Consider the following 24,893-nt stretch of genomic DNA (forward strand, 5'->3'; position numbering starts at 1 on the left):
GAGTAGCTGATTATATCAGGTAGACGTACGAGGTGTACGCAAGCAATATATCCTGGATATGTCTGCTAGCTCCAACATGTATATTGAGACAACACAGTCTATCACAGATATACAAGAGCTCCGTACGGCTCTATTAGTTTACCTTCTCTATCATTCTTTCAATATGCACAGAACAAGATGCTATACTTCGTACTCCATACTGAATGAAGGCGGTGAACCAAGCAATTTATTGTGGAGGACAGTCCCAACCAATCAACGGCTGAATGCATGGTGATCGCGGCGAAATCGGACTTTTCACCCCTCGGATATGGGGGGGTAATTTGACTCATCTTGTCTTTTTCAATTTCCAAATATTTTGACATACTGCAATCATGGCTGTGGGAATGGCCTCATTGCAGGACCGCCTGGAGACATGGGCGCAAAGGTTGAACAACCTGACTGTCTCTCCATTGACTCGTGACTATCCCGATACACAGAAGCCCGATAGTAAGAGAGCTATCGAGGCCTTTGAGTCTCTCCGACTCTCCAAGGAGACCCAATTGCAACTTCAGAAGTTGTCCGGATCATCATCTGGTTTCACTGTTTTCCTAACTGCCTTCGTCATTCTGGTGGCCCGTTTGACAGGTGATGAGGACATCGCTGTGGGGACAAGCTCGGAGGAGGATGGTCGTCCATTCGTCATCCGAGTGCCCATTGATGCCTCGGAGACCTTTGTTCAGCTCTACAATAAAGTAGACAAGGTATGTATAGCCGTAATAAGATCTTGAAATAACCACTAATAGCTTCGTAGGCATTCAAGGAAGGTAGCTCTCAGATCGTGCCCTTGGGCAGCCTTCGCACATACATGCAGGAGAAGTCCAAGTCAGAACGTATTCCCATCCTCTTCCGATTTGCCGCATACGATGCGCCAGCCGCCTCTCAAGATTACCCTGCGAACACCTTCGAGACTACGGATTTGGTCGTCAATGTTGCACCGGGCAACCTGTCGGATGGTTCGGCACCAGAAGTCGAGCTGGGTGCATACTACAACCAGCGTCTCTTTTCGAGTGTTCGCATTGCGTTCATTCTCAAGCAGCTCGCAGGTATCGCTCGCAATGCTGCTGCCAACCCAGAGGAGGCTATCGGGCGTATTGACTTGATGACCGAAGACCAACGCGCTCTTTTGCCCGACCCTACCTCCAACTTGAACTGGTCCAAGTTCCGTGGTGCTATCCACGACATCTTTTCCGCCAATGCTGAAAAACACCCCGAGAAGCTGTGTGTCGTTGAGACCCAATCGACCAACTCTCCTCACCGCGAGTTCACCTACCGCCAGATCAATGAGGCTTCTAACATTCTCGGTCACCACCTGGTGCAATCTGGTATTCAGAAGGGTGAGGTTGTTATGGTCTACGCTTACCGTGGTGTTGACCTGGTCGTTGCTGTTATGGGTATCTTGAAGGCCGGTGCGACATTCTCCGTCATCGACCCTGCCTACCCACCAGAGCGCCAGAACATCTACCTCGACGTTGCCCGTCCTCGCGCTTTGGTGAATATTGCAAAGGCTACCATTGATGCAGGCGAGCTTTCAGACATTGTCCGTACTTTCATCAACGAGAACTTGGAACTCCGCACTGAGATTCCTGCTCTTGCCCTGCTCAATGATGGAACTCTTGCCGGTGGATCCGTCAACGGCCAGGATGTCTTCGCCAATGAAGTCGCACTGAAGTCCAAGCCCGTTGGTATTGTTGTTGGCCCTGACTCTACCCCCACTCTGTCCTTCACCTCTGGCTCCGAAGGTCGGCCGAAGGGTGTTCGTGGCCGTCACTTCTCCCTGGCCTACTACTTCCCTTGGATGTCCGAGACCTTTAAGCTCACCCCTGATGAGAAGTTCACCATGCTCAGCGGTATTGCTCACGACCCCATCCAAAGAGATATTTTCACCCCCCTGTTCTTGGGTGCTCAGCTCTTGGTCCCTGCTCGCGAGGATATCCAGAACGAGAAGCTCGCCGAGTGGATGCAGAAGTACGGTGCTACTATCACTCACCTGACCCCTGCCATGGGTCAAATTCTTGTGGGCGGTGCCTCAGCTCAATTCCCGGCTCTTCACCACGCTTTCTTCGTCGGTGACATTTTGATCAAGCGTGACTGCCGTTCGCTCCAGGGTCTTGCCCCCAACGTGAACATTGTTAACATGTACGGAACGACTGAGACCCAGCGTGCCGTCAGTTACTTTGAAATCCCAAGCTACTCTAGCCACGAAGGTTACTTGGACACCATGAAGGATGTCATTCCTGCTGGCCGTGGAATGTTGGACGTTCAAATGCTTGTTGTTAACCGCTTTGACCCCAGACGTATATGTGCTGTTGGCGAAGTCGGTGAGATCTACGTCCGTGCTGCCGGTCTCGCTGAGGGCTACCTTGGCTCCGCTGATCTAAACGCTAAGAAGTTCCTCACCAATTGGTTTGTCAAGCCCGAGGTTTGGATTGAACAGGACAAGGCCGAGTCGAAGAACGAGCCATGGCGCGAGTTCTACGTCGGTCCTCGCGATCGTCTGTACCGCAGCGGTGATCTGGGCCGTTATACCCCCTCTGGTGATGTTGAGTGCTCCGGTCGCGCTGACGACCAGGTCAAGATTCGCGGTTTCCGTATCGAGCTTGGAGAGATTGACACTCACCTTTCTCGCCACCCTCTGGTTCGTGAGAACGTTACCCTGGTGCGGAGAGATAAGTTCGAAGAGCCTACTCTGGTCAGTTACTTTGTGCCTGATATGAGCAAGTGGGCTTCTTGGCTCGAGACCAAGGGCCTCCAGGATGATGATTCTGCTGAGGGTATGGTTGGACTGCTTCGTCGCTTCCGTCCTCTTCGTGATGATGCTCGCGAACACCTTCGCAGCAAGCTCCCCACATACGCTGTGCCCACTGTCATAATTCCTCTCAAGCGTATGCCTTTGAACCCCAACGGCAAGATTGACAAGCCTGCGCTTCCCTTCCCCGACACCGCTGAGCTGAGCGCTGCTGCACCCCGCCGCCGCTCCTCCGCCATGCAGGCCCTTTCTGAGACCGAGCTGGCTCTTGCTCAGATCTGGGCTAAGCTCATTCCCAATGTGACTGCTCGCATGATCGGAGCGGATGACTCCTTCTTTGACATTGGTGGTCACAGTATTGTGGCCCAGCAAATGTTCTTCGACCTTCGTCGTAAGTGGCGTGGAATCGATATCAGCATGAACGCCATCTTCCGTAGTCCAACCCTCAAGGGCTTTGCCGGTGAGATCGATCGCTTGCTAGCTCTTGAGTCTTTCGCTACCAGTGATGAAAAGACTCTTGCCGGAGCCGTGGAGGCTGCCAACGAGCCTGATGATGAGTACTCTAAGGATGCTCGCCAGCTTGTAGATGAGCTGCCCAAGTCTTTCCCTGTTCGTACCGAGTCCATGCTTGCCACTGAGCCCACAGTCTTCCTTACTGGAGCTACTGGTTTCCTCGGAGCGCACATCCTCCGCGATCTTCTTATGCGTAAGGAGCCTGTCACCAAGGTCGTTGCTCTCGTTCGTGCCAAGAGCGAGGAGCAGGCTCTCGAGCGTCTTCGTTCTACTTGCCGCGCATATGGCTTCTGGGATGAGGCATGGACTGCCAGGCTTCAGGCGCTGTGTGGTGACCTCGGAACCCCCCAGTTCGGTCTCACCCAGGTTGTTTGGGATGATCTCACCAACCGTGTCGATGCCGTGATCCACAACGGTGCTCTTGTCCACTGGGTCTACCCCTACACCACCCTCCGTCCCGCCAACGTCCTGGGTACCATTGATGCCCTGAAGCTGTGCGGCAGTGGAAAGGCGAAGCAACTCGCATTTGTCAGTTCCACCAGTGCCCTGGACAAGGACCACTTCGTCGAGGAATCTGAACGTATCATCGCTGCTGGTGGTAATGGTATCAGTGAGGAAGACGATATGGAGGGCAGCAGCGTCGGTCTTGGAACAGGTTACGGCCAGAGCAAGTGGGCCGGTGAACACCTCGTCCGTGAGGCTGGTCGCAGAGGCCTCAGGGGTACCATCATTCGTTCCGGATACGTTCTGGGTGACTCGCAGACTGGTACTACCAACACTGACGATTTCCTCATCCGAATGCTCAAGGGTTGCATCCAGCTGAATGCCCGTCCCAACATCCACAACACGGTGAACATGGTCCCAGTCGACCATGTGGCCCGTATTGTTATCGCCACTGCCTTCAACCCCCCTCGCGAAGCTGTCAACGTTGCCCACGTTACTGGACACCCCCGCCTGCGTTTCAACCAATTCCTTGGTGCGCTCGAGCTCTACGGATACAATGTCCCCCAGGTTGACTACGTGCCTTGGTCCACTTCCCTCGAGCAATACGTCAATGATGGCCAACACAATGACAAGGACTCCCAGCATGCCCTGTAAGTTTTCCTCTCCTGGAATCATCATTTGAAGTCACTAATTGTTTTTTAGCATGCCTCTCTACCACTTCGTCACTGCTGACCTGCCCTCCAACACCAAGGCTCCTGAGCTGGATGACAGGAACGCGGCCGCTGCCCTACTTGCGGATGCGGCCTGGTCTGGTATTGATGCATCAGCTGGAGCTGGTGTAACCGAGGAATTGGTTGGCCTGTACGCCTCGTACTTGGTGCAGACTGGCTTCCTCCCAGCGCCTACTGTCGCTGGAGCCCGTCCTCTGCCTACTGCCCAACTCAGTGAGGAACAGCGCAAGACCTTGCTGAGCATTGGCGGCCGTGGCAGTGCTGCTTGAAAATAAAACAAAATCTTCTATATCTGTTTCGGAGCATTATGATTCTCATGTGATTGCATTTGTATTTAAAAGAATGAGAGACGCTTATGCCTATGGCTTGACCCTGCGTATAGATAAAGTAGGAGTAGAAAACTGCCGGTTCGCCGATCTTCCCGCTCTCCCCTCGGGACTCAACGTTTTGCTCACTCCACACCGGCTGCCCCTCGTGTCTTTTCGGTATTTATATAGACTTTGCTGTATCCCTCTTTCTCTCCATTCTCTATTCTCTCATCGCATTCTATATCATGGCTTCTGAAGGTACGTGAGTGCGAATCTCTGTTTTTTGCGTCTTTCTTGGCAAACTTCTTCCCATCCCCATCAATTTTTTTCCCGCACCTTCTCTCCTGTCCCGAGTCAATTTAAGACCTTTCAATCAATCCGTTGAGTCTTGGTGAGAAGTGACGGTTGTTGGGATCTCTTGCCTCCCTATTCCTCTCACTCTCACTGCACCTCCCCGCGGACACTCGCGACTCGTCACATCCCACCTCTCTCTCTCTCCCTCTCATTCTCTCTCTCTCTCTCTTCCCCCCATGACTTTCACGAGGCTTGCCGGGCAAACCGGTTTCATTGCGCGTGCAGCGGGGATAGCAAGTGACTCATCGAGTTACGTGCTCAAGACTCGCTTGCGAGTATCCCCGACGAGTTTCCCGGCGCCTCGCACCGTCCCCTTCTCGACCTCCACTCCCCTCCGATGTGCCAATCACAAAAGCAGCGGCGCAGAAACACCAAGCGCGAACACGCCCGATGCCAAGTCTCAGACTGACGCTGGGGACCACACAGATCGGTACGCAGCAGCGCTGCGCAACAACAAGGAGTGGGCAGCCCAGACAGCGCGCGAGCACCCGGATCTCTTCCCAACCCTCGCGACCGGGCAAACTCCCCAGATTTTGTGGATCGGATGCTCCGACTCCCGCTGCCCAGAGACAACCTTCCTGGGCCTGAAGCCCGGTGATGTCTTCGTGCACCGCAACATCGCCAATGTCCTCCACCCTGGTGATCTTAGCTCGGCCGCCGCCATCGAGTATGCCGTGCAGTACCTGCGCGTGAAGCACGTCATCGTGTGTGGGCACACCGCTTGCGGTGGTGTCGCGGCTGCCATGGGCAACAAGAACCTTGGAATTCTGGACCCCTGGCTGTTGCCTCTGCGTCAGCTGCGCGAGCGCAATCTCGAGTTGCTGCAGACCCTGTCTCCCGATGAGGCAGCCATGAAGTTGGCCGAGCTGAACGTCCGCGAGGGTCTGAACATCGTCAAGCAGAAGGGTGTTGTTCTGAACGCCATTCAGGAGCGTGGACTCGAGCTCCACGGACTGATTTACGACGTCGGTTCGGGCGTTCTCAGCGAGCTGGACACCCAAGATTCGGAGGAGGTGATCAGGGCTCGTTTGACCGCTTTCAAGACCGAGTGAGCGTGAAAGCTTGGGATTGGGATTGGCCTATAGGTCCAGGCAACAATATCATCCGTTGAGAAGCAACATATTTTGGACTAGATAGCGCAAAATGACGATTTCATGAAATATTCAAACATTCTACCAAAAAAAAAAAAAAAGCTCGGGGACCTTCGAGGTAATACCCCTCCGAAATCGTATGGCATGATGTGTGGATCTGACCCCAGCACACATCTCCGTCTAAGTGGCCCATCACCACCGAATAAACCCAATCAACTTGAAACATGAATCTACTGCATATTATGGGGACTGGCCTGGAAACGTTGGTTGCGGCTCTTTTTGACTTTTGACTTGTGCATAAGAGTCATCGCAGCCTCGTCGTCGCCTCACTTTACCCGGGTATCTTTGCTCCTTTCGTTCCCCGAACAGCATAGGCAACAGTCTCATGCATGTCTGCCTTCGGATTCTAGTCTAGATGTAAACATGATGTAAACACTAGGTGAGTAATATTGCTAGGCAGTCAGCATATATTTGCTCTCTATATAAACTCCCTTTCCAGATAGATTGAATTGAGTATACTTCCTCCTTCTCTCTAGAAAGAAAGGATCGCTCACACTATATAGGTATGCTTTGAGCTCAAGACCGTATCAGACCGTCGTGTTCTTCTCTTGCTCACCCTACACCACAGTGTTTCTTTCGTCTATATCTATACATCCGTCCCTGTTTTCTTTTCCCACTTTTCAATTCCTTCACCTCAGTTCAAATCATAAAAAACCTCAAAATGGCGGTCACAAATGATATAGAGACAAAGGACGTCGAGACCAACGGCACTGAGACGAATGGCAACGGAGAAACACCGGTCTACGAACCGGTCGGTACAATCTGCGACGTTCGAAATCTATACCAAACCAAACCCGACGAAAACGAAAAAACATCATGGAGCAAAGAAATGCCAACAGACCTACCGGAACCAGCCGAAGACGCCGAGTCCGCCCAATACGTACTCCTAGTCCGCAAAACAAAATGCTACGATGGACGCAAAAGCCTCCAAATGCACTCCATCGTGATCCAAAGCGAGCCCTTGAAAAAGTTCCTAGGAAAAGCCCTAGGCAACTACCCGGGCGTGACAACCAGCCTCGAACGCCTCGAATTCGAAGCTCCTTTCAAGCCAATCGTCCATCGCTGGAAGGATATCACCAAAGCCCGTGATGAAGAGTCAGACCCAACAACCAAAGCGCACGTCGATCTCTTCTACAGAATCATGAACGAAGAATTGAAAGAAGTCATTGACCGTATGAACGACCTCGTCGCTAACGGCGTCATCACCTTCGACCTCGTATGGACGATCCTGGAACCAGAAGATGTGGTCATCTCTTCGCGCGGCGGATCACTACGCGCATACCAATTCTCTTCGCTGGTACCCACGCGCTGCGGATGGGCTGCAAGCGTGAACTACGTTGAATTCGACGGCTCGGATTTCGGCTTCAAGAGTGATGGTTTCAGCATTAATGCGTTCAATGGTACGGTGCCTATTACCTCTTTGTCCATTTGCCCGTTGAAACACCACAAAGACAAAGATGCTATCCGAGGCATGCTGATCGCACGTGGAAAACGCTGGGAAGAGCATAAGGGGTACCACTACAAGGCGTACGAAGGAGCGGCTGTCAGTCGCACCTGGGATGATCGCAACGGCGAAGAAAAGGAGACAAAGTACTTCGTAAAGAGTCGGGTTATTATTGATGCGGAGGGATACAATATCTTCCATCCCAGCACGTCTGTCCATACCAGTCATGATATCGGGAAGGAACTGGAAAGTGATGAGCAGCGGCTTTTTGCTACGCCTTGGTTGCATGGATATTCGCTTAAGGATAAGGAGTGGCTTGGGTTCCATCTGGAGCTGACGAAGGAGATTGAATGGGACGATGATGCGTTCAAATCCCTTGTTTTGCCAGCTGAGCAGGAGAACCTCAAGGATGTCATTCTTGCTGTTGCCAAGGCTCAATCTAAGAAGTTGGATAGCTTTGACGATGTTGTGCAGGGTAAGGGTCGCGGTATTATCATGCAGCTTGCTGGTCCGCCTGGTGTTGGTAAGACTCTTACTGCGGAGAGTGTGGCTGAAGTTATGAAGGTGCCGCTGTATGTTATGAGTGCTGGGGACTTGGGGATGTCTGCCGACTCAGTGGAAAGCAGCCTCAAGGATATACTACGCATGGTCCCCAAGTGGGGAGCTGTATTATTGCTTGATGAAGCTGATGTTTTCATGGAGGCTCGTGATGCGACTGATCTTGCGAGGAACGAGCTTGTTTCGATCTTTTTGCGCATGCTTGAGTACTACGAGGTAAGCTTACACACACACAAACACAAGGACAAGGTGAAATTTGAACATAAACCGGGTTTACTAACTTGATTTCACCTCAGGGCATCCTTTTCCTAACAACCAACCGTGCCCAAAACATCGACCCAGCATTCGAATCTCGAATCCACATTTCCCTTCATTACAAAGATCTGGATTCAAACTCCCGCCGGCATATCTGGGCCCAGTTCCTGGGTCGGTCGGCTAATACTGATGCTTTCACTGATGAGCAGCTTGATCAGGTGGCTGAGGTTGCTTTGAACGGTCGCCAAATAAAGAATGTGATCAAGACTGCTGGACTGCTTGCTTGGGCCCAGGAAGGTGATCTTAAGTACGATCATGTCAAGACTGTCCTCGCGCTAAGGGATTTATCTAAATAAGGTGTCCAACAGTGGTGGGTGGAGGATTTCGGAGGTTGATGATTATGATTACGATATTGCTATTTTTGGATATTTTTGAATTATATTTCACGTTGTTTTGTTGCGATCATGTTTATGTGCATGTACAATGCGCTGCATGTACTCCGTAGTCATACATGGATAGTCCGCCTGGGCACCATGTGTGATGGAACGTGAGGGCTACCTTCATATAATCTAAATGGCCAACTCGAGGCTCTCGAGAACGTGCAAGATAGAAATTGAAAAAGAGAAGGTCTACTAGACAAAAAATCAAATATCAACAGTATACTTGCCCTGAGGCTTTCGTATAGAAGGTGTCTCACCTACTAGTTCATAACACCGTGTACTATGCATATATTATGACACTTGTTGTATTCAAGTTAGGCAGCAGTCCACAGAAAGACTTGGCGTCTTCCTATGATTAATTTAGCATGATCTCATCCATGTACATCTAGAGGGCACATGTAGCCCTCTAGATCCCTGATCAACCCTCTGTGGGAACGTCGCATAGACCCAGAACGACTATCACTCACCCTTCCAGTATTGGTCTTCCTCCAGCTAAACATATCTCAGCTCTCATCAATTTGTAACAGTGAGACAACCACGTCATGTCTCGCATCTCGCTACCCGAGTACGAAAGTACGAAAGCGAAGCGTTAAACCCCAGCCAAGACCACCAATTGAAGCCAGCCGCGAGACACACTAGGCAGATGGACCAGACCAATCACATCAACACATTATAGCCCCCAACAAGCCACCCAGGGGCCGTCAACTCCAACCGTATTGGACCAGAACTGCGACAGGGGTCTGTTCCAATATCCGAGAGGCTCCGCGGGTCCACTCCGCCGCAATTTTACATGGCCCCTGGACGATGCATCTCAACCTTTGCTCATAAGGCTGTGCCGATCAGGATTAACCGGCAATATGGAGTTGGAGTTGGAGTTGTGCACAACCCCTACAGAGTACGCGCTCGGATTGGCCTTGTCTTGTCCACTCCGGCCCTCCGATGCGCTCTAGCATAGAACTATTATACAGATGTGGCGCCCTGTCACAACTCCGATCGCCTGTGGAGCACGCGAGCAGTCAAATTCTCAGTCTCACGCTCTGACTTTATCTCCTTTTCACTCTCTCTCTCTCTCTCTCTCACTCTCTCTCATTTTCTATCCTAGCGGCTTGTGATCAGTCCCCCATGTTGGTCACTGGCAGACCAGGATGATTTCCACGCGCTTCCACCATCCCCAACGCTTAATCTTAGCTGTCTTGGTGCTGTCGGGTCTCTGTTCCAAATTATTGCACATATACCAACACCGCTCGTTGCCCCTATATCTGCTCGCGTTATATTTCCCTACTTTCTTTATCGAAGAGGCTTTTCTCTTTGGCTTAGTATGGCTTTTATTGTATACAACCTCCGGTCGGTGGTCGGTGGCTGCAATTGTCATCTCCGCTATTCTCGCGTTCGTTTACCGTTCCTCTTTTAGTCCAATTACCAAGCGCGATTGTATTAATGCATAACCTCCAGATTGACTGATCTAGTAGCAACGGCATCGCAGGTCAGTTTCTATTCTTCAACCGGAAGCGAGATTCGATGGGATGCTGCCCGCTCGGTGGGTGCCAGTCGCCAAGGAATGAAATTGATCTTGAGTGGCATGGCGACTATGGTCGCCGCGGCGACTGTTATCGGCGTTGCATCGTGGCTTTCGGCCCAGGGAATCTGGACTTTGATGAGCCGGTGGCTATGCGCCTTGTTGAATATTAGAGGCGACACCAAGACAACGCCTGCGCAACAGTCTGGGCCTTCGGATTTGAGGAGTCTATACTACAATAGATCTCGCTTTTGGACGCTTGTTGGATGTGGTGTGACTCTCGGATTGTGGCTCATTCGACCGGCTATACCGTATAATCATATGACCGGGGCACTTCCGTTCGTCATGCTTGGTGAAGGCTCTCGTGCCCGTCAAATTACTGTCGGCTCGTTCCCTCTGCCGGAATTATTGGGTCCGGAATTCCACGAAGCTGCCAATGGCCATTATAAAGGATGGGCGCCGACAATGGACGACGAGGGTAATCGGGGGTACGGCAAAGATAAGCCTGCTTGGGCGCAGGGTCCTTTGCCTCTCGCGTTCGAGAGATGGATTGTCAATTCTGAAGCTAAGTTGACTGGGGTTACGGATACATCTCGAACGCAGATTTTCGAAAAAGAGAATCCTGGCAACCGGAATAAGACGATCGAACCACGACAATACTTCTATAACCCTAGCCAGGATCCCATGCGCATCACCAACCTCGATCTGGGTCCACTTGAACCTCTGCAGGAGGCATTGAAAGACCATGCCATCCCGATCAACCATATCGTCTTTGTGTTTTTGGAAAGTGGCCGGAAGGATCTTTTCCCTCTGAAGACCGACTCTCGTCTTTACGAACAGATCCGTGAAACATACGACATCTACTCGGATGAAGATGTAGAGGATTTACATGACAAGCTGTCTTTGATCACTCCATTCGCAGAAATGCTCACTGGAGAAGAATCCGGGTTTGGTCAATCTAAAGGTATAGACACGGAACGCGGAGGTATCAGCTTCGACGGGATATTGTCTGGGAGCAGTCTCAGCGCCAAATCTCGTCTCGTCAACTACTGCGGTCTAGGTCCATTACCGGTGGACTTTATGCACGAGAATGATATCATTCCCTATCAGCCGTGTCTGATGCACATTATGGATCTATTCAATCAGCGCAAAAACGCCTCATCCCGCTCTGAAAATTCCACCAATGATCCCCGCGAGCGTGAATGGCAGACCCTTTACGCGCAGTCTGTTACTGGAGGTTTCCAGGACCAAACTGAGCTCATGGACTTGCTTGGTTTCAATCAATCCTTGTACTCCGAAGACATCGACTTTGACAATGCGAAGTATTACCACGATGACATGGAGAAGATTAACTACTTCGGGTACGTTATTGCTCCCGTGATCCCGCTCGCTTGTCTATACTAACGCCATTCAGCTACGCCGAAACCGAAATCGGTCCTTACATCAGAGACATGATCAACGAGACCCTGTCTCAGAATAAGAGACTCTTCCTCTCCCATTTTACCAGTACCACCCACCACCCCTGGGGTACGCCCGAAGGCTACCGCCGCGAAAATTACTTCGGAAACAAACAACACTCACAGCACGAAGCAATGGACAACTTCCTCAACGCAAACAGCTTCGTCGACGCCTGGCTCGAAGAGCTAATGGAAATGCTCACGGAAGCCGGCATCGCCAACGAAACCCTAACAGTCTTCGTTGGAGATCAGTATGCCAACCCGTAACCCCTAACTAATTTCAACACCAAAGCTAACGCCAAACCAGCGGCCAAGCCTTCCGAGAAGACAGCCCAGTGACAGGAACCTACCAAAACCCCCACATATCCAACTTCCGCGTGCCACTCCTATTCCACCACCCCCTCCTACCACGCTTACACCTCAACGTGAACGGCAGCGCCATGTCAATCCTCCCAACAATCCTCGACCTCCTAATAACAACATCCTCCCTAAACGAAGCAGACACGACAATCGCCCAAGATCTAATAAACGAATACGAAGGCCAATCCCTCATCCGCCCATACCGCACTTCCCACAACGGCCGCGAAGCATGGAACATGGGCGTTATCAATGCCGGCGGGACGATACTTAGCGTTGGATCGGCTGCTGTGCCGTGGCGGTTGAATCTGCCGTTGAGTAACGATTTCGAGTATCGATTTACAGACTTGCAGAGCGATCCGTTTGAGTTGAAGCCTGCTACGGCTTGGTCTATGGGAGGTCTTGCTGCGGAGGTTTATTCCAGGTTTGGGGCTGAGGCTGTGGATTGGATGATGAAGGCGGAGAAGGTTGGGCTTTGGTGGGTTACTGAGCGGAAGAAGTTGTGGAATTATGAGGATGAGGAGGAATAGTTGTTCTGTCTTGCTGGTTCACTGCTGGCTGTGGATCTTTATTGGATTGTTTTGATGGTTGTGTATTGTATGATTATAGGGTTTGGGTTGTTTGACCTGTTGTATATAAAGACACGAATAACATGACTGTTGCTCTATCATCTATTCTTGGTGCTTCTATATTTCTTGAATGAGATACTGTTGGTCGACATGCTCGTAGATTAACAACGGGGTAATCAAGTATGAAATGACAGGAATACGGCCCGTTTGGTTTATATTCCCACCCGTATATATATCTGACACCCGATTTCAGATTTGAGCAATACCAGAGCAGAGGTTGATTTGCTACAGTTTCTGACTTTGCATTTATCAGAAATCTAAACAAATCTGACGAATTACACCGGAGCAAGACAAACTTCGAAGATTGTACCAAAGATGGCGGGATCCAAGCCACCAAAACCACGCCACAAAGCTTGCTCCGGCCGCAGATCACAATGCCATTAATGAAAGAGCCAAGAAACGGAATGGCATTGTACAAGGCTATCCCATCGAGTGCCCAGGTAAAACCGTGGTGCAATCCCTCTAAAATCCAGGGGCTTCCGAACGCCGATGCAGGAACCAAACCCAACCCAATATCTGGAACAAGAAGTAAAAATCAAGATAAGAAACGCAGCAGAGACCCATAAAATTCCCAAGACGGGGTTGGGTGTTTTGCTATTGGTTGACGGAAGCAGCTCCGTTGACCAGAGGAATGTAACTATACTGGCTGGAATGTGACCTTGGATAGAGTCATGATGTCGGAGGTGTGCTTTGCAAACTACTCCCGTTGCCACTTGTAGGTGACTTTGATCTTAAATTGGGGTTATTGGTTGCATTTGGTTGGGTAATTCTTGTTTCTTTGGAAGGAGCTTCTACGTAGGAGATGTGTTCACCCTGGTATACGTCGAGGTTTTTGTAGTAGATCTCGACTGTTCTTCGGCCATTTGACATCACAAGACCTATTATTCAAGAACTCGAAATTTAGATGATAACTAGACTACAGCTTGTACCTGAACTCTAGATTCCCCTGATCTGGTGGACCCCAGAGTTTTTCCCCATGTGGTAAGATCCACCTGTCAAAGTGCTACATGTACATGCACCAAGAATAGACACAGATCGTGTAGAACCTTGGAACCTGGCAAAGGATATCCAAGGATCCGACTTTTCTGAAAGACAATGTAACCGTTGAGCTCTGGTTTGGGGCTCAGTTGTCCTATATTATCGAGACAATTGCTCTGTTGGACTTTCAATCACTCCATTTGATCATTTCTATCCATTGAGACTCAAATCCTCCGGTTTCCGCCAAATTTGACTCTTCATTCGCCTATACTCATTGCCCAAATGCGTTTTATCACCACCAGCCTGCCTTTGGTGCTGGCTACATCCGCAGCCCTCGCCGCCGCTCAAAGCGCAACAATCACAGCCCCAAGCGGCAATGAGCAATGCACTGCTGTGCCGTAAGTACTCAATAACCCGAAAATTCGAAATGACAAGCATGCACTAACCCATCGAAGAATCGTCCAGAAATGTATCGCGATAATGCAAAAAGGACTCGACAAATGCGCTAAGGATGACTGGGACTGCAAGTGTTCAGGCGCAGCCAACATCTTCGGGTAAGGAGAACGACCATCAGCACACTCCCCCTCCATCTGATAGTTACATGAAATGCTGACATACTCCAAAGCTGTTATGCAGACTGCATCGGCGAAGACCGCGTCTCAGCCGAACTCCTCAGCGAACACGACTGCCGCACAGCCAACGCATATGACAAAGGACTATCCACTGTGGATGATGTATGGACAACCCCCAGTCCCAATGCTGTCGAGGCTACACCTACAGAAGCCTCTGCCGCTTCCGAGGTTACAAGTACCAGTGAGCCGACGAAGACTTTGAGTGAGGAGAAAGCGGCGGCGGAGACGTCGAAGGGTGCTGCAGCTGGGAGACCTGTTGGGAGCTGGTTGGCTCTTGTGGGACTTGGACTTGGTGTTGCTTTCTGATTTATGTTATCTTTTGGATTTGGGTGTTTGTTTTAATATATCATCATGGAGTATCGCATTAGAGCTGGGTAATTTGGGTTGGGTTTAGATTGTCTGGTTTGGTCTCTGAGGTACCCTAGCCCCGAGAGTTAGAAGCCCCTGCTACTCTTGGAATATGATAGCCGTTTTGTTCGTTGAGTCTTTTGATTTATAGATGGAATGCGCTTTATCTCAACTCTACTTTGAAGCTCGGGCATGGTCACGTGATCCAATTGCCTACATGAATACACGCCAAAGTATTTGCTTCTGGTCAAACCATAGAAACAAGAAGCTCAAACAGATTTATAAACAGTGAGGAGAATTAACCTCTGATACTGTTGAAGGGTCCACTAGACGAAGGGTTTTGGCAAATATAAACTCTGAAACCAAATCCATCGCGCTGACGAGGCCTCTGACAGAACGGTCCACAGATTAACAAGTCTGAGAGCTCCGTTTCCACCCCCTGCATTGCGCCCAATGATACCTGGTGCTTGACCGTACGCTGTCCGTTATTGGCCCCTCGGGCGCCAGGGTCCTGAATGCTTAGATCCGCAAGCCTCTTGCCCATCTAAGCCTTTCACCTCCTGTCTCCCTTCTTCCCCAATGTTGTTCCTTGTCACTCATCAGAACCATGCTGCCTTTCAGCGTCTTACTGGTATGGTTATGCCAGACTGTGCTGGCACAGTACTCCAGTGATGACCTCTTTTCCTTCGTTACGGTTGGTCGCGATTCCCAATCCCACCATTTGACTCCTCGCTAACACCGTGCTCAATCTGCAGCTCCCCGACGTAAGGGCAGTGAAATTCAACATCAAATACCACAATCGCGAGCGCGTCAGTCCCGGGTACTGGTTTGTCTCGCCGTACCTACACATCGACCCCGATCCACCGAGTAGTTTGTACGAACAATACCAGATCGGTCCGCACATCTACGATGACGAAGGGGTGCGTTGTTAGTTTCGCTGGACAGATCTATTTACTAACTATAATATCTTATAGCGCCTCGTCTGGACCGGCTCGCAACAGTTCGACAACCGCAATGTCTTCGATTTCAAGGTTACCAACAGCCTCGGCCCCGACCCACACCTCTCTATGGTGTTGCAACACTCGTGGGATGGAGGAGAGGATTCTGGATTTGGAATTGTCTTGAGAAACGACTATGAACAAGACCGGAAGCTTCCTTTGCGACGCGACCTGGGTATTTTCGACATTCACGAGTTCAACATTCGCCCCGATGGCAAGTCCGCGCTGCTCTCCATCTACCTCTCCCACGAAATCACCCTTGAGGAATACGGTCGGCCCGGTGAGCCTACCTGGCTCGAGACTGGTGGCTTTGCCGAGATCGATATGAGAACAGCGGAGGTGATCCAGTGGTGGGATTCATTCAATCGGATTACTCTTCGGGAGACTGTGCATTACGGCCCGGCCTCCCCAGCGGAAGCACACCCAGGTTGGGATTATGTGCATATCAACTCGGTTGATAAGAATGATGCTGGTGACTACCTGATCTCGGCACGATTTACCAACACCATATATATGATCTCTGGTATCAACGGAGACATTATGTGGCGACTGGGTGGAGCTTATACTAATTTCCAGCAAGACTTTGTCTTCTCCAAGCAGCATGACGCGAAATTCGTGGAGTCGAATGGAACACACCATATCATCTCTTTCTTGAATAACGCTTCCGACGAGGAATTTAACGAGGAGAACATGTCGTCGTCTATGTTTGTGGAACTGGACACTGGCGCAAACCCAATGACCGCCCATGTTATCCGACGTTACAACCGCCCTGACCGCGAGCTCTCGAGGCTGCGTGGAAACACCCAGCTGCTTCCTAATGACAATGTGTTCAGCTGCTGGAGCAAGGCAGGCTATATCTCCGAACATGCAGCTGACGGAGAGCTCTTGTTTACTGCCAACTTCACTTCTCCCCGCTACTCAAGCTACCGAGGATACAAATTCGAGTTTACTGGTCGTCCCAAAAACCCGCCCGATGTGGTGGCCTCGGTGTCTGGCACCGACGAGACAAACATGGTGACCTCTTTCTGGGTCAGCTGGAACGGAGCCACAGATGTCGCGACATGGAACTTCTACGCACAAGCATCTGAATTCCATGTCCCCGTGCTCATCGGATCAACCCCCAAATTCGACTTTGAAACCATGTTCGTTGCAGCCGGTTACCTCGACTGGGTATCCGTCGTGGCCCTAGATGCCAACGGCACAGCCCTCGGCAAGTCCGCGGTCCATCGTACCAAGTACCCGAACTGGAACTCAGTCGGATACAAAGGAAAGTCGACCTCGCCCCGACCCAACGATCCCTCAATTATCTACCAAGCAAGCGACAAGGTCGGCGGCGACAACGTCATGGACGAGGCTGGCCGTACATCCTCCGATGCAATGGACGCCCAAACCCAAAAGACCATCCAAGTCCTCAACCACTCTTACGAGGCTATTCGCAGCATTGGCGGGACGTTCGCTTTCATTTTACTTTTTTGCTTGTTCTTTAGTGTTTTGGCATGTTACATGGTTATTCGCGGCTGGCGGGTCCGGCTCTACCAGCGTCTCAAGATGGAGGATAGATACCCCGAGGAACAGGCGCATCTGCGGTCTATGCATCATGAGGATTGATATGTTCAAAAACTAGCATGTTTGCATCATTTTCGGGCGTTTTATATATGATGTTTATTTGGGGAATGGGAGTTGCCCATTGTGTATATAGTACTGGGAACTGGGTCATGATTACCCGAGGGATTTTGGTAATTTCACTATATTAGATCACATCAGATCTACAACGGGAGAAATAGGTCTTTTGAGACCCCCTGCTTTGTATGATCTAATTATTTCATCCACGGAACTCGGAAAGGGGCTTAAAAAAAAAAAAAAAAAGGCGAAGAAAGAGGTGGAGAAAAAGAAGCTAAGTTAGAGCACAAAGAGTGTATAAAATAAGACACTCGCCTCGAGGACCTTGGAGCGAAACCATCTATTAAACCACTGCCCTGTTAACGTATTTATGATTCAATTGTCCCTCGGGTATAATGTTGGGAAGAATCTCGGGAAAGATCAACCTATGAGGCTCCCCGCACTAGCAGGGGTTGGCTGATGCTAAATTCACCCACTCCACATGCTTGTATACTTCAAGCAAATATGGCAGCCCGTGCAGTGCTGGAACAATTGTGACACAAGGCGAATGAGGAGACACAAATGTCAGCCTACCAAGTGGAAAATGGAATTGAAGCGCCCGGTGTCTATTTTTGCAGTTCCAGAACCTCCGGCGTACTAAACTGGCCCACAATCAGATCTGGAATATCTCCGAATCTTTGGCAGACTTGTAAAACACCCCGCACGACAAAATGGACGGCGTTTTACCCCAAAAGAGATGCGTACCCCTCGTGTCTGGCCCACAAATGTTACTTGAGAAGAATTCAAGCAAGGGGATTATCGGGTTTCGGGAATAAATGTGGCAATATTCCCGAGAAAATTATTCCCGAAGATTCTTTATATTTAGTCACCGTGACTCAGTGGCGGTGTCTTTGTTTCTCTTTAAAGCTTTATTACAATTGTCTGTTATTGTTCTCGTCCAATTTCACGCCCCAATTGATATCAATTGATACCCACCATGCCCTCAACCAGCTTATGCCAAGACGAGGCGTGCCCGCCATACAGCCTGATGGACGACTACAGCGAAGGAGCACACCCCCAAATTCTAGAAGCTCTCCTACGAACAAACTCCACACAACAAGCCACCTACGGCACAGATGAATACAGCAACAATGCTCGACAATTGATCCGAAACAAGATCGGCTGCGCGGAAGACGAAGCCGATATCTTTTTTGTTCCCAGTGGCACATCCGCAAACCTTATTTCAATCGCCAGCTGTTTAAGACCTTATGAAGCCGTTATTACTCTCGAGTCGGGACATATTGCGTGCAAAGAAGCCGGTGCAATCGAGGCAACCGGACACAAGCTTATTCTCGTTCCTGCCGTCGACGGCAAGATGACACCCACGAATCTCCAAAAAGCCATTCAGCAGAATCAATTCTTCCCTCATATGGCCAAGCCCCGCCTGCTTTATATCTCCAATGCTTCCGAGACTGGAACTGTTTACACGAAACGCGAGCTTAGCAATTTGTCCGCCATTTGTAAGCAGTCAAATCTCCTGCTTCTCATGGATGGAGCTCGAATCGGAACGGCGCTTTGCTCTGTTAAGAATGATCTCACTATGCGTGATATCTTTGAGATGACGGATATTTTTTGGATTGGTGGAACTAAAGCGGGTGCCCTGATGGGAGAGGCTATCGTCGTCAAGCAGCACCTGGCTGAGGGCTTCGTCTTCCACCTCAAGCAGCATGGTGCCCTGCTGGCCAAGGGACGGATCCTGGGAGTTCAGTTCATGGAGCTGTTCAAGTCGGATTTGTTTTTCACGTTGGCTACGCATGCCAACGAGATGGCGCAGAAGATCTCGATGAATCTTGAGAATCTTGGTTATAAGCTCGCTGCAGATACGGAGACAAATCAGGTGTTTGTGATTCTTCCCCAGGAACTGGTTCGGAGACTGCTGGACAGATTCCGTTTCTATGTCTGGGAGCAGCTTGAGGATGGCAATGCGGTCGTTCGTCTTGTGACCTCTTGGGCGACGGATGAGCTGCAGATTGACAAGTTCAATGCGTGGTTGCAGCAGTGGACTGTGGCGACTAAGTGATCTGCCACTTATCCATTGCTGATGAATGGATTATTAGAATAGACGCATTAATATTTAATATAAACACGAAGTTAAGATCAATCTCAAATTCTCGACATTGGTCCGATCACCTGATCACCCTAACCATATTCGGAAGTTGCGTTATGTCCCGGAGCTTAACTTTCACTTCCTCGCGAGTTTGCCTGCTCCTTTATTCGTCAAAATTAGACTAAATTAATCATAATGGTTCTATTGCGCTCCTACATTGATCCGGCGCGCTTGGCTTCCTGATAAACCCGATATATGGCCGTGACTTCTTCATCTACCCCAGGTCACCCCACTCGAGTATAAACTCGATGAGGCTATCAATATCATGTGATGCTTGTCGGTTAGTGTAACCAGATAATTCCAGCACAAGTTCTGTTTTGACCAATCGCCAGCCAAGCAAAAGTCAAATGCGTGCATGAAGGACAACCGCCCTGTCAACGCTGTCAAAAGACCAAGAACCAAGGATGCAGCCTTTCAGACCCGCGTGTCGGAAGACAGAGCACGAGAAAGAGCACCGTCTCATCAACAAGTCCAAGAAAGCGCAAGGCCTCATCGACTCTGTCGCCAGTCCTCAGGAATGCAAATCGGGTCACCCCCCAGAATGCCACAGCTCCAGATACCGATAACCCGATCACAGCATTGTCACCAGCAATCGTAATCAGCGCGGTAGAAACCTACAGAAAGAAGTTCCCCATCGCCAACTTTCTGCACTACCCTTCTCTGATTTCCGACATATCCGCCAACGTCCACTCTGTGGATCCCGTTTTCGTTGCCTCGGTTCTGTCATTGTGCGTGCGGTTCATGAGCAGCGATGAACTTAAAGACGAAGAAATGTACGCCGACTATGCGCGCAAAAACCTAGCTCAGCGGGTTCTCGAAGCCCCGTCGCTTTATCTTGCCCAGTCACTGGTGATGATCTCTTTCTATGAATGGGGGACTGGACGTCCATATCAAGCTTGGATGTACAGTGGTATGTCAGAATCGCATGGATTCAGATACTGTATTGTATAGACTGGTCACTGACAAGTCACAGGAATGGCAACCTACATGATTCAATCACTTCTCAAAATGGCAGATGACAGCATGGAACACAACCCGCAGGAATTCCATGCATCCCAAACACAATATGAACAACTCGTCCGGACGTACTGGTGCTGTTTCGCGCAAGATTGTGAACTGAGTTCCGGGGCACGGCAGCATTTCGCTCTTTCATTCTCTCAAATCTCTGTACCCCTCCCAATTAGCGATCGGGATTTTACTTTCAATCAAACGCCCGCTAGCAGGTTAATGCCCGCTGATATGAACAAAGGGTGTGCATTAGCGAGGGATTTGACAATTGAGCACGGTCTCACGATTGTGACGAGAGGATTTGACATTTTTGTTCGGATTTTGAGATTTGCGAATGAACATCGACGCGCGCTGGCTTCCATGTCGGATGATTCCGCCACATCGCCACTGCTTCTGACTTGGCAGGGACTAAAGGAGGAACTGGATGAGTGGAGATTCCTTCAGGATAGGACTGTTCGATATCCTGATACTAGTGTTCAATCGCATGTGGCACTTGGATACGGGGAGTTGTTCGCATATATCAATCTGGTGTATTGCATGAGGTATGCATACCCTCTTCCAAATCTGTTACTCGATACTGATATGTCTGAAGCATATTATTCCTCCATCGTGATCGCTTCTTATCGAATCTTAAACCTCACGCAGACGTATTCCACGACACAAACGATGAAATCCAAGGCGAGCCAGATACAATCAAACAGCTCTTCGAAGCAGCCCAACAGATCGGAGGGATTCTCTCTGCCCTCGACGACTCAGGCGCACCGGTGATATCACCATACTCAGGCTTCAGCGTCTTCGTCGCCGCCCACATCAACATGTACGGAACAATCGCTCCACAACGATACCCCGGTGGACCGGAAAGAGCCGAAGAAGAAAAGGGCAAGAACCTTGTCTATCTCGGACGATTAAGCAAGCTCTGGCCGGTTGGTCGCAGCTGGGTAAGAGCTCCCTTCTTCAGAACCATCCATCCAAGCTGACAACAATGATAAAAAAAAAAGTGGCGAACAGTCCAAGAAGCAAACCGCTTCTACGAAACCGTCAAGAACAACCAAACAACCACAACAGCCAACCCAGACTCCGGAATGCACAGTCCACGCCGCTTCGCACTAGCAGGAACGCTAGATGAATACGGCGATATTAGATCACGACCAAATACAACCAAAGACACCCACGCGCATAGGAATCGAGCAGCGACTACCGACTCAGGCGACACGCATAGCTCTCACCCTGCTGGACGGACATCTTCGTCGCCTGGTTTAACGGGTGACACCGCTAATTCTAATTTGGATAATGCTTCGATAGCCCATCATGATTTTGAGACCGATATGTTTCAATGGCCTTTTATTGATGCTTCTTGGTCTACCGGGTTTGATGCCGGGCTGGATGGGCTTTGGTATAATTCTGGGCTTTTTGACCCGAATCCGTCATTGAGATGAGTTGCATGAATCTGTTTGCGGTGCTATAGCATATCAACCAATTTCTTCATGAAATTTTCGAAACTAGTGTATTCTTTAATCCATCATTTGTGCCCTTCTTTGGCATATCTGTTTTTCACCTCTTTTTTGCCCATTTTCGAGTTCTTCTCACGACAAATGAGTTCCCATACACCATAAAACTCAGCTCCTAGACCACTAGGACGAGGTCGTAGCGGCACTCTCCAGGCTATTCCTTCCCACCGTTTGTATTCTTAGTTGATTTCCCTCTTCGTGCTTCTTATGTTGCAAATTTCATCAGTCAATCCTTCTAAGCTTCAGGGCTAACGTTAGATTAACGAGAGGTAGATGCAGGAAGCGTGAGCTGAGTGGACTGGATCACCACCCGGACTCGTAGGCGTCGGATTCCTATCAGGTATTTGGTTGTTCCGTCGTTTTACCGCTATTGCAATATAAAAACTCTTTTTATTGTCCTTTTTGACCTAACTCGACTTATTAATATTTAAACCAGAAGTGCGGATAGAGGTGAGGATATAGATGAAGCATTGTTTGATAGAGTTATATAGACATCTGATTGGCCGATATACTACCTATCACAGAGCCCACCATTGGCCGGTCAGACGAGGATGTTAAGCTTATTCCCGCACGATCAAATAACCCATGGAACCTTCCACCTTCCTTCTCTGCAAGGCTGTCTTAAGCATAAATCCAATAATCTCAACCTCGGCACAGAGATTGAGTGATCGAGTCACGCAAACATGATGTCTACATTCAACCAAACCCAAACAATTCAATATCAAATACGAAAAACTCGGATAAGATCCATCTATTAATCTAGAATTCATTATAGATATACAAAGAAAAAGGGTATATACAACCAAGAGAACAGGCAAAAAAAAAAAAAAAAAAAGAACGCAACAAGGCTAGGGCGGGCCCAACTCTTGTAAAATACTATCAATACACATGCACGTCAAGGGTCATGGTCATGAAGTCTCAATAGTCTGAGAAACAGCGACCGTCTTCCGAATTCCATCTTCGGGGTTATAAGAAGACTCGCTAGCCTCGGGCGCGCCAGCGAAGGAAATCAGATGACTCTGGTCACCGAATGCGGTGGCCTTGTCCCATTCCGAGGCGACCTTTGACGGGGCGGATTTGCGTTCGCGTTCGCTGAGCGCCATGTTCGAGCTGTGTTGGTAGTATTTGTCGGAGACGGTCTTTTTGTAGTAGGCGAGTAGGACGTTGAGGATTGGGAGACAGGCGCAGATTAGGCCGACGCCTCCTTCGGCGTTTCTGTTGCGTGTTAGATGCTGTTTGGAATGGATGGATGGATGGATGGATGGATGGATGGATGGATGGATGGATGGATGGAATGGAATGTGGATAGAGTTGAAAGGGGCGGAACTTGAGGTGACATACCCAGACAAGATAACTCGAACGAACATCAGACTCATATCGCTCGAATTACCATCCTTCAGCACGAGGACCAGACGGTACAGACTGAACCCAGTAGCCAAACCGCCGGCACCGAGAAGACCCATAACGCGCAGCTTTCGGTTGCGCGACATTTGCAGCGACCACGTGAGCGGCAGGGGGAGGATGAGAATGATGATATCGCTAACTACAGAGATAACCGAGTCGGCGATTAGTGCGGCTGTTTGATCGAGACAGGAGCCGCCTTCCACTGGACCCAGCCAGTACATTGGGATCGGGTCACACATGCGGATCTTGATGATGAGGGCGACGATGTAGTAGCAGCAGAGACAGCCGAGGAAGATGTAGATGAACCAGACTTTGCCGCGGTAAGGAGAGAAGATGCGGGTGAGGATTGAGAGAAGGGCGATTTTGACGAAGAGAGCCATTGGGCAGTAAAGGATTGTTGCGATGTAGCAAAACTTTTTGAATTGGATTTTGGTGGCGTCGTCCAGTTCATCGAAGTGATAGCCGCCGCCATGTTGGCCGACTGAGGTTGTTAGAGGATTTGTATAGAGGGGGGAAATGGAATGGTTGTACGTACTGACGATACCGATTGCGCAGTATCCCATGAACAATAGCTACGCCATGTTAGTCTCAAAGATGCCGAGGTCCAGCCGAGTTTCGTTGAACATACCCATGCTATGGTGCAGCCATCTTAAAAAGAGGTTAGAAGAGGCAAGGGGTAGGGAGTGGTGACCAGAACATACAATCTTCAACCCCTAACGATTGCTTGAATCGGAGTCGAGTGTAAAAGCGCAACCCGACGAAAAGAGTGACGACCGGAATACAGAGACATTGTGTGACGAGATTGATTGTGTTGAGGACATCCGTAGGCTGATCAGACATGATGGGCTAGAGAACGAAGAGAGTCATCACCCCGGGGAGGTGATGAGATAAAGAACTAAGGGACGGTTCATGCAACGCATGAAACTTGGGTGAAAAGGGCAGCTGAAGCCCCGAGGGCGATCCCCAGTGGAGACTGGAAGGCTATCGATCCGTGGCGTTACGCTATGGACAGACCTGATTGATCGGGGAAGTGAGGCAGTTCCCACCACGGAATAGAAGTCTACGCCGTGTCCGCCCCAATAGATCGAATAGTTCTTGATGAAATCTAGCTAATTCTCCACTACAGTAACGCACCGGAGGCCCGAGCCACTCTTGTCGTTTTAGCCGACCCTAAAAATGTGCACTCGATCGTCAGTCCGTTGTTTCGACCATTTGACAACTGGGGAATAGTCAAACCCTATGTTTTTCGTAGCCGAGCTGACACTTTTGACACTTTTCAGATGAACGGTCTCCATAGTACCGTTTCGAT

The 24,893-nt window shown here is 49.8% G+C and overlaps 9 protein-coding genes across 9 annotated transcripts; 8 read left to right on the forward strand and 1 right to left on the reverse strand.

Annotated features, from left to right (window-relative positions):
- Nucleotides 1–371: 371 nt before the first annotated feature.
- aarA (L-aminoadipate-semialdehyde dehydrogenase) lies at nt 372–4,742 on the forward strand (the record flags this gene model as incomplete). The annotated part of the gene is made up of 3 exons (XM_058465840.1): nt 372–740; nt 791–4,392; nt 4,445–4,742. 3 exons carry the CDS (start codon nt 372–374, stop codon nt 4,740–4,742), a joined length of 4,269 nt encoding a protein of 1,422 aa, XP_058317168.1.
- A 569-nt stretch (nt 4,743–5,311) lies between these two features.
- On the forward strand, nt 5,312–6,187 carry N7508_007777 (carbonic anhydrase; the record flags this gene model as incomplete). The annotated part of the gene is made up of 1 exon (XM_058465841.1): nt 5,312–6,187. The coding sequence occupies one exon, from the start codon at nt 5,312–5,314 to the stop codon at nt 6,185–6,187; it is 876 nt and encodes a 291-aa protein (XP_058317169.1).
- Nucleotides 6,188–6,947: 760 nt separating this feature from the next.
- Nucleotides 6,948–8,899, forward strand: N7508_007778 (ATP-binding protein; the record flags this gene model as incomplete). Its single annotated transcript, XM_058465842.1, has 2 exons — nt 6,948–8,504; nt 8,585–8,899. 2 exons carry the CDS (start codon nt 6,948–6,950, stop codon nt 8,897–8,899), a joined length of 1,872 nt encoding a protein of 623 aa, XP_058317170.1.
- A 1,229-nt stretch (nt 8,900–10,128) lies between these two features.
- On the forward strand, nt 10,129–12,843 carry N7508_007779 (uncharacterized protein; the record flags this gene model as incomplete). The annotated part of the gene is made up of 4 exons (XM_058465843.1): nt 10,129–10,414; nt 10,453–11,860; nt 11,914–12,207; nt 12,264–12,843. The coding sequence occupies 4 exons, from the start codon at nt 10,129–10,131 to the stop codon at nt 12,841–12,843; spliced, it is 2,568 nt and encodes an 855-aa protein (XP_058317171.1).
- A 1,359-nt stretch (nt 12,844–14,202) lies between these two features.
- On the forward strand, nt 14,203–14,858 carry N7508_007780 (GPI anchored serine-threonine rich protein; the record flags this gene model as incomplete). Its single annotated transcript, XM_058465844.1, has 3 exons — nt 14,203–14,318; nt 14,376–14,474; nt 14,546–14,858. The coding sequence occupies 3 exons, from the start codon at nt 14,203–14,205 to the stop codon at nt 14,856–14,858; spliced, it is 528 nt and encodes a 175-aa protein (XP_058317172.1).
- A 649-nt stretch (nt 14,859–15,507) lies between these two features.
- On the forward strand, nt 15,508–17,506 carry N7508_007781 (uncharacterized protein; the record flags this gene model as incomplete). Its single annotated transcript, XM_058465845.1, has 3 exons — nt 15,508–15,594; nt 15,656–15,820; nt 15,875–17,506. The coding sequence occupies 3 exons, from the start codon at nt 15,508–15,510 to the stop codon at nt 17,504–17,506; spliced, it is 1,884 nt and encodes a 627-aa protein (XP_058317173.1).
- A 988-nt stretch (nt 17,507–18,494) lies between these two features.
- N7508_007782 (threonine aldolase family protein) lies at nt 18,495–19,577 on the forward strand (the record flags this gene model as incomplete). The annotated part of the gene is made up of 1 exon (XM_058465846.1): nt 18,495–19,577. One exon carries the CDS (start codon nt 18,495–18,497, stop codon nt 19,575–19,577), a length of 1,083 nt encoding a protein of 360 aa, XP_058317174.1.
- Nucleotides 19,578–19,912: 335 nt separating this feature from the next.
- On the forward strand, nt 19,913–22,036 carry N7508_007783 (transcription factor domain-containing protein; the record flags this gene model as incomplete). The annotated part of the gene is made up of 5 exons (XM_058465847.1): nt 19,913–19,944; nt 19,997–20,574; nt 20,638–21,214; nt 21,265–21,610; nt 21,671–22,036. Coding segments are annotated over 5 exons (1,899 nt in total), but the record flags the coding sequence as incomplete, so codon positions are not given.
- A 1,052-nt stretch (nt 22,037–23,088) lies between these two features.
- Nucleotides 23,089–24,430, reverse strand: N7508_007784 (uncharacterized protein; the record flags this gene model as incomplete). The annotated part of the gene is made up of 5 exons (XM_058465848.1): nt 23,089–23,395; nt 23,522–24,065; nt 24,120–24,156; nt 24,213–24,232; nt 24,286–24,430. Coding segments are annotated over 5 exons (1,053 nt in total), but the record flags the coding sequence as incomplete, so codon positions are not given.
- Nucleotides 24,431–24,893: the final 463 nt, after the last annotated feature.

This window comes from Penicillium antarcticum (genome assembly GCF_028974205.1).
Source record: "Penicillium antarcticum strain IBT 31339 chromosome Unknown utg000008l_segment0_segment0, whole genome shotgun sequence".
NCBI lineage: Eukaryota > Fungi > Ascomycota > Eurotiomycetes > Eurotiales > Aspergillaceae > Penicillium > Penicillium antarcticum.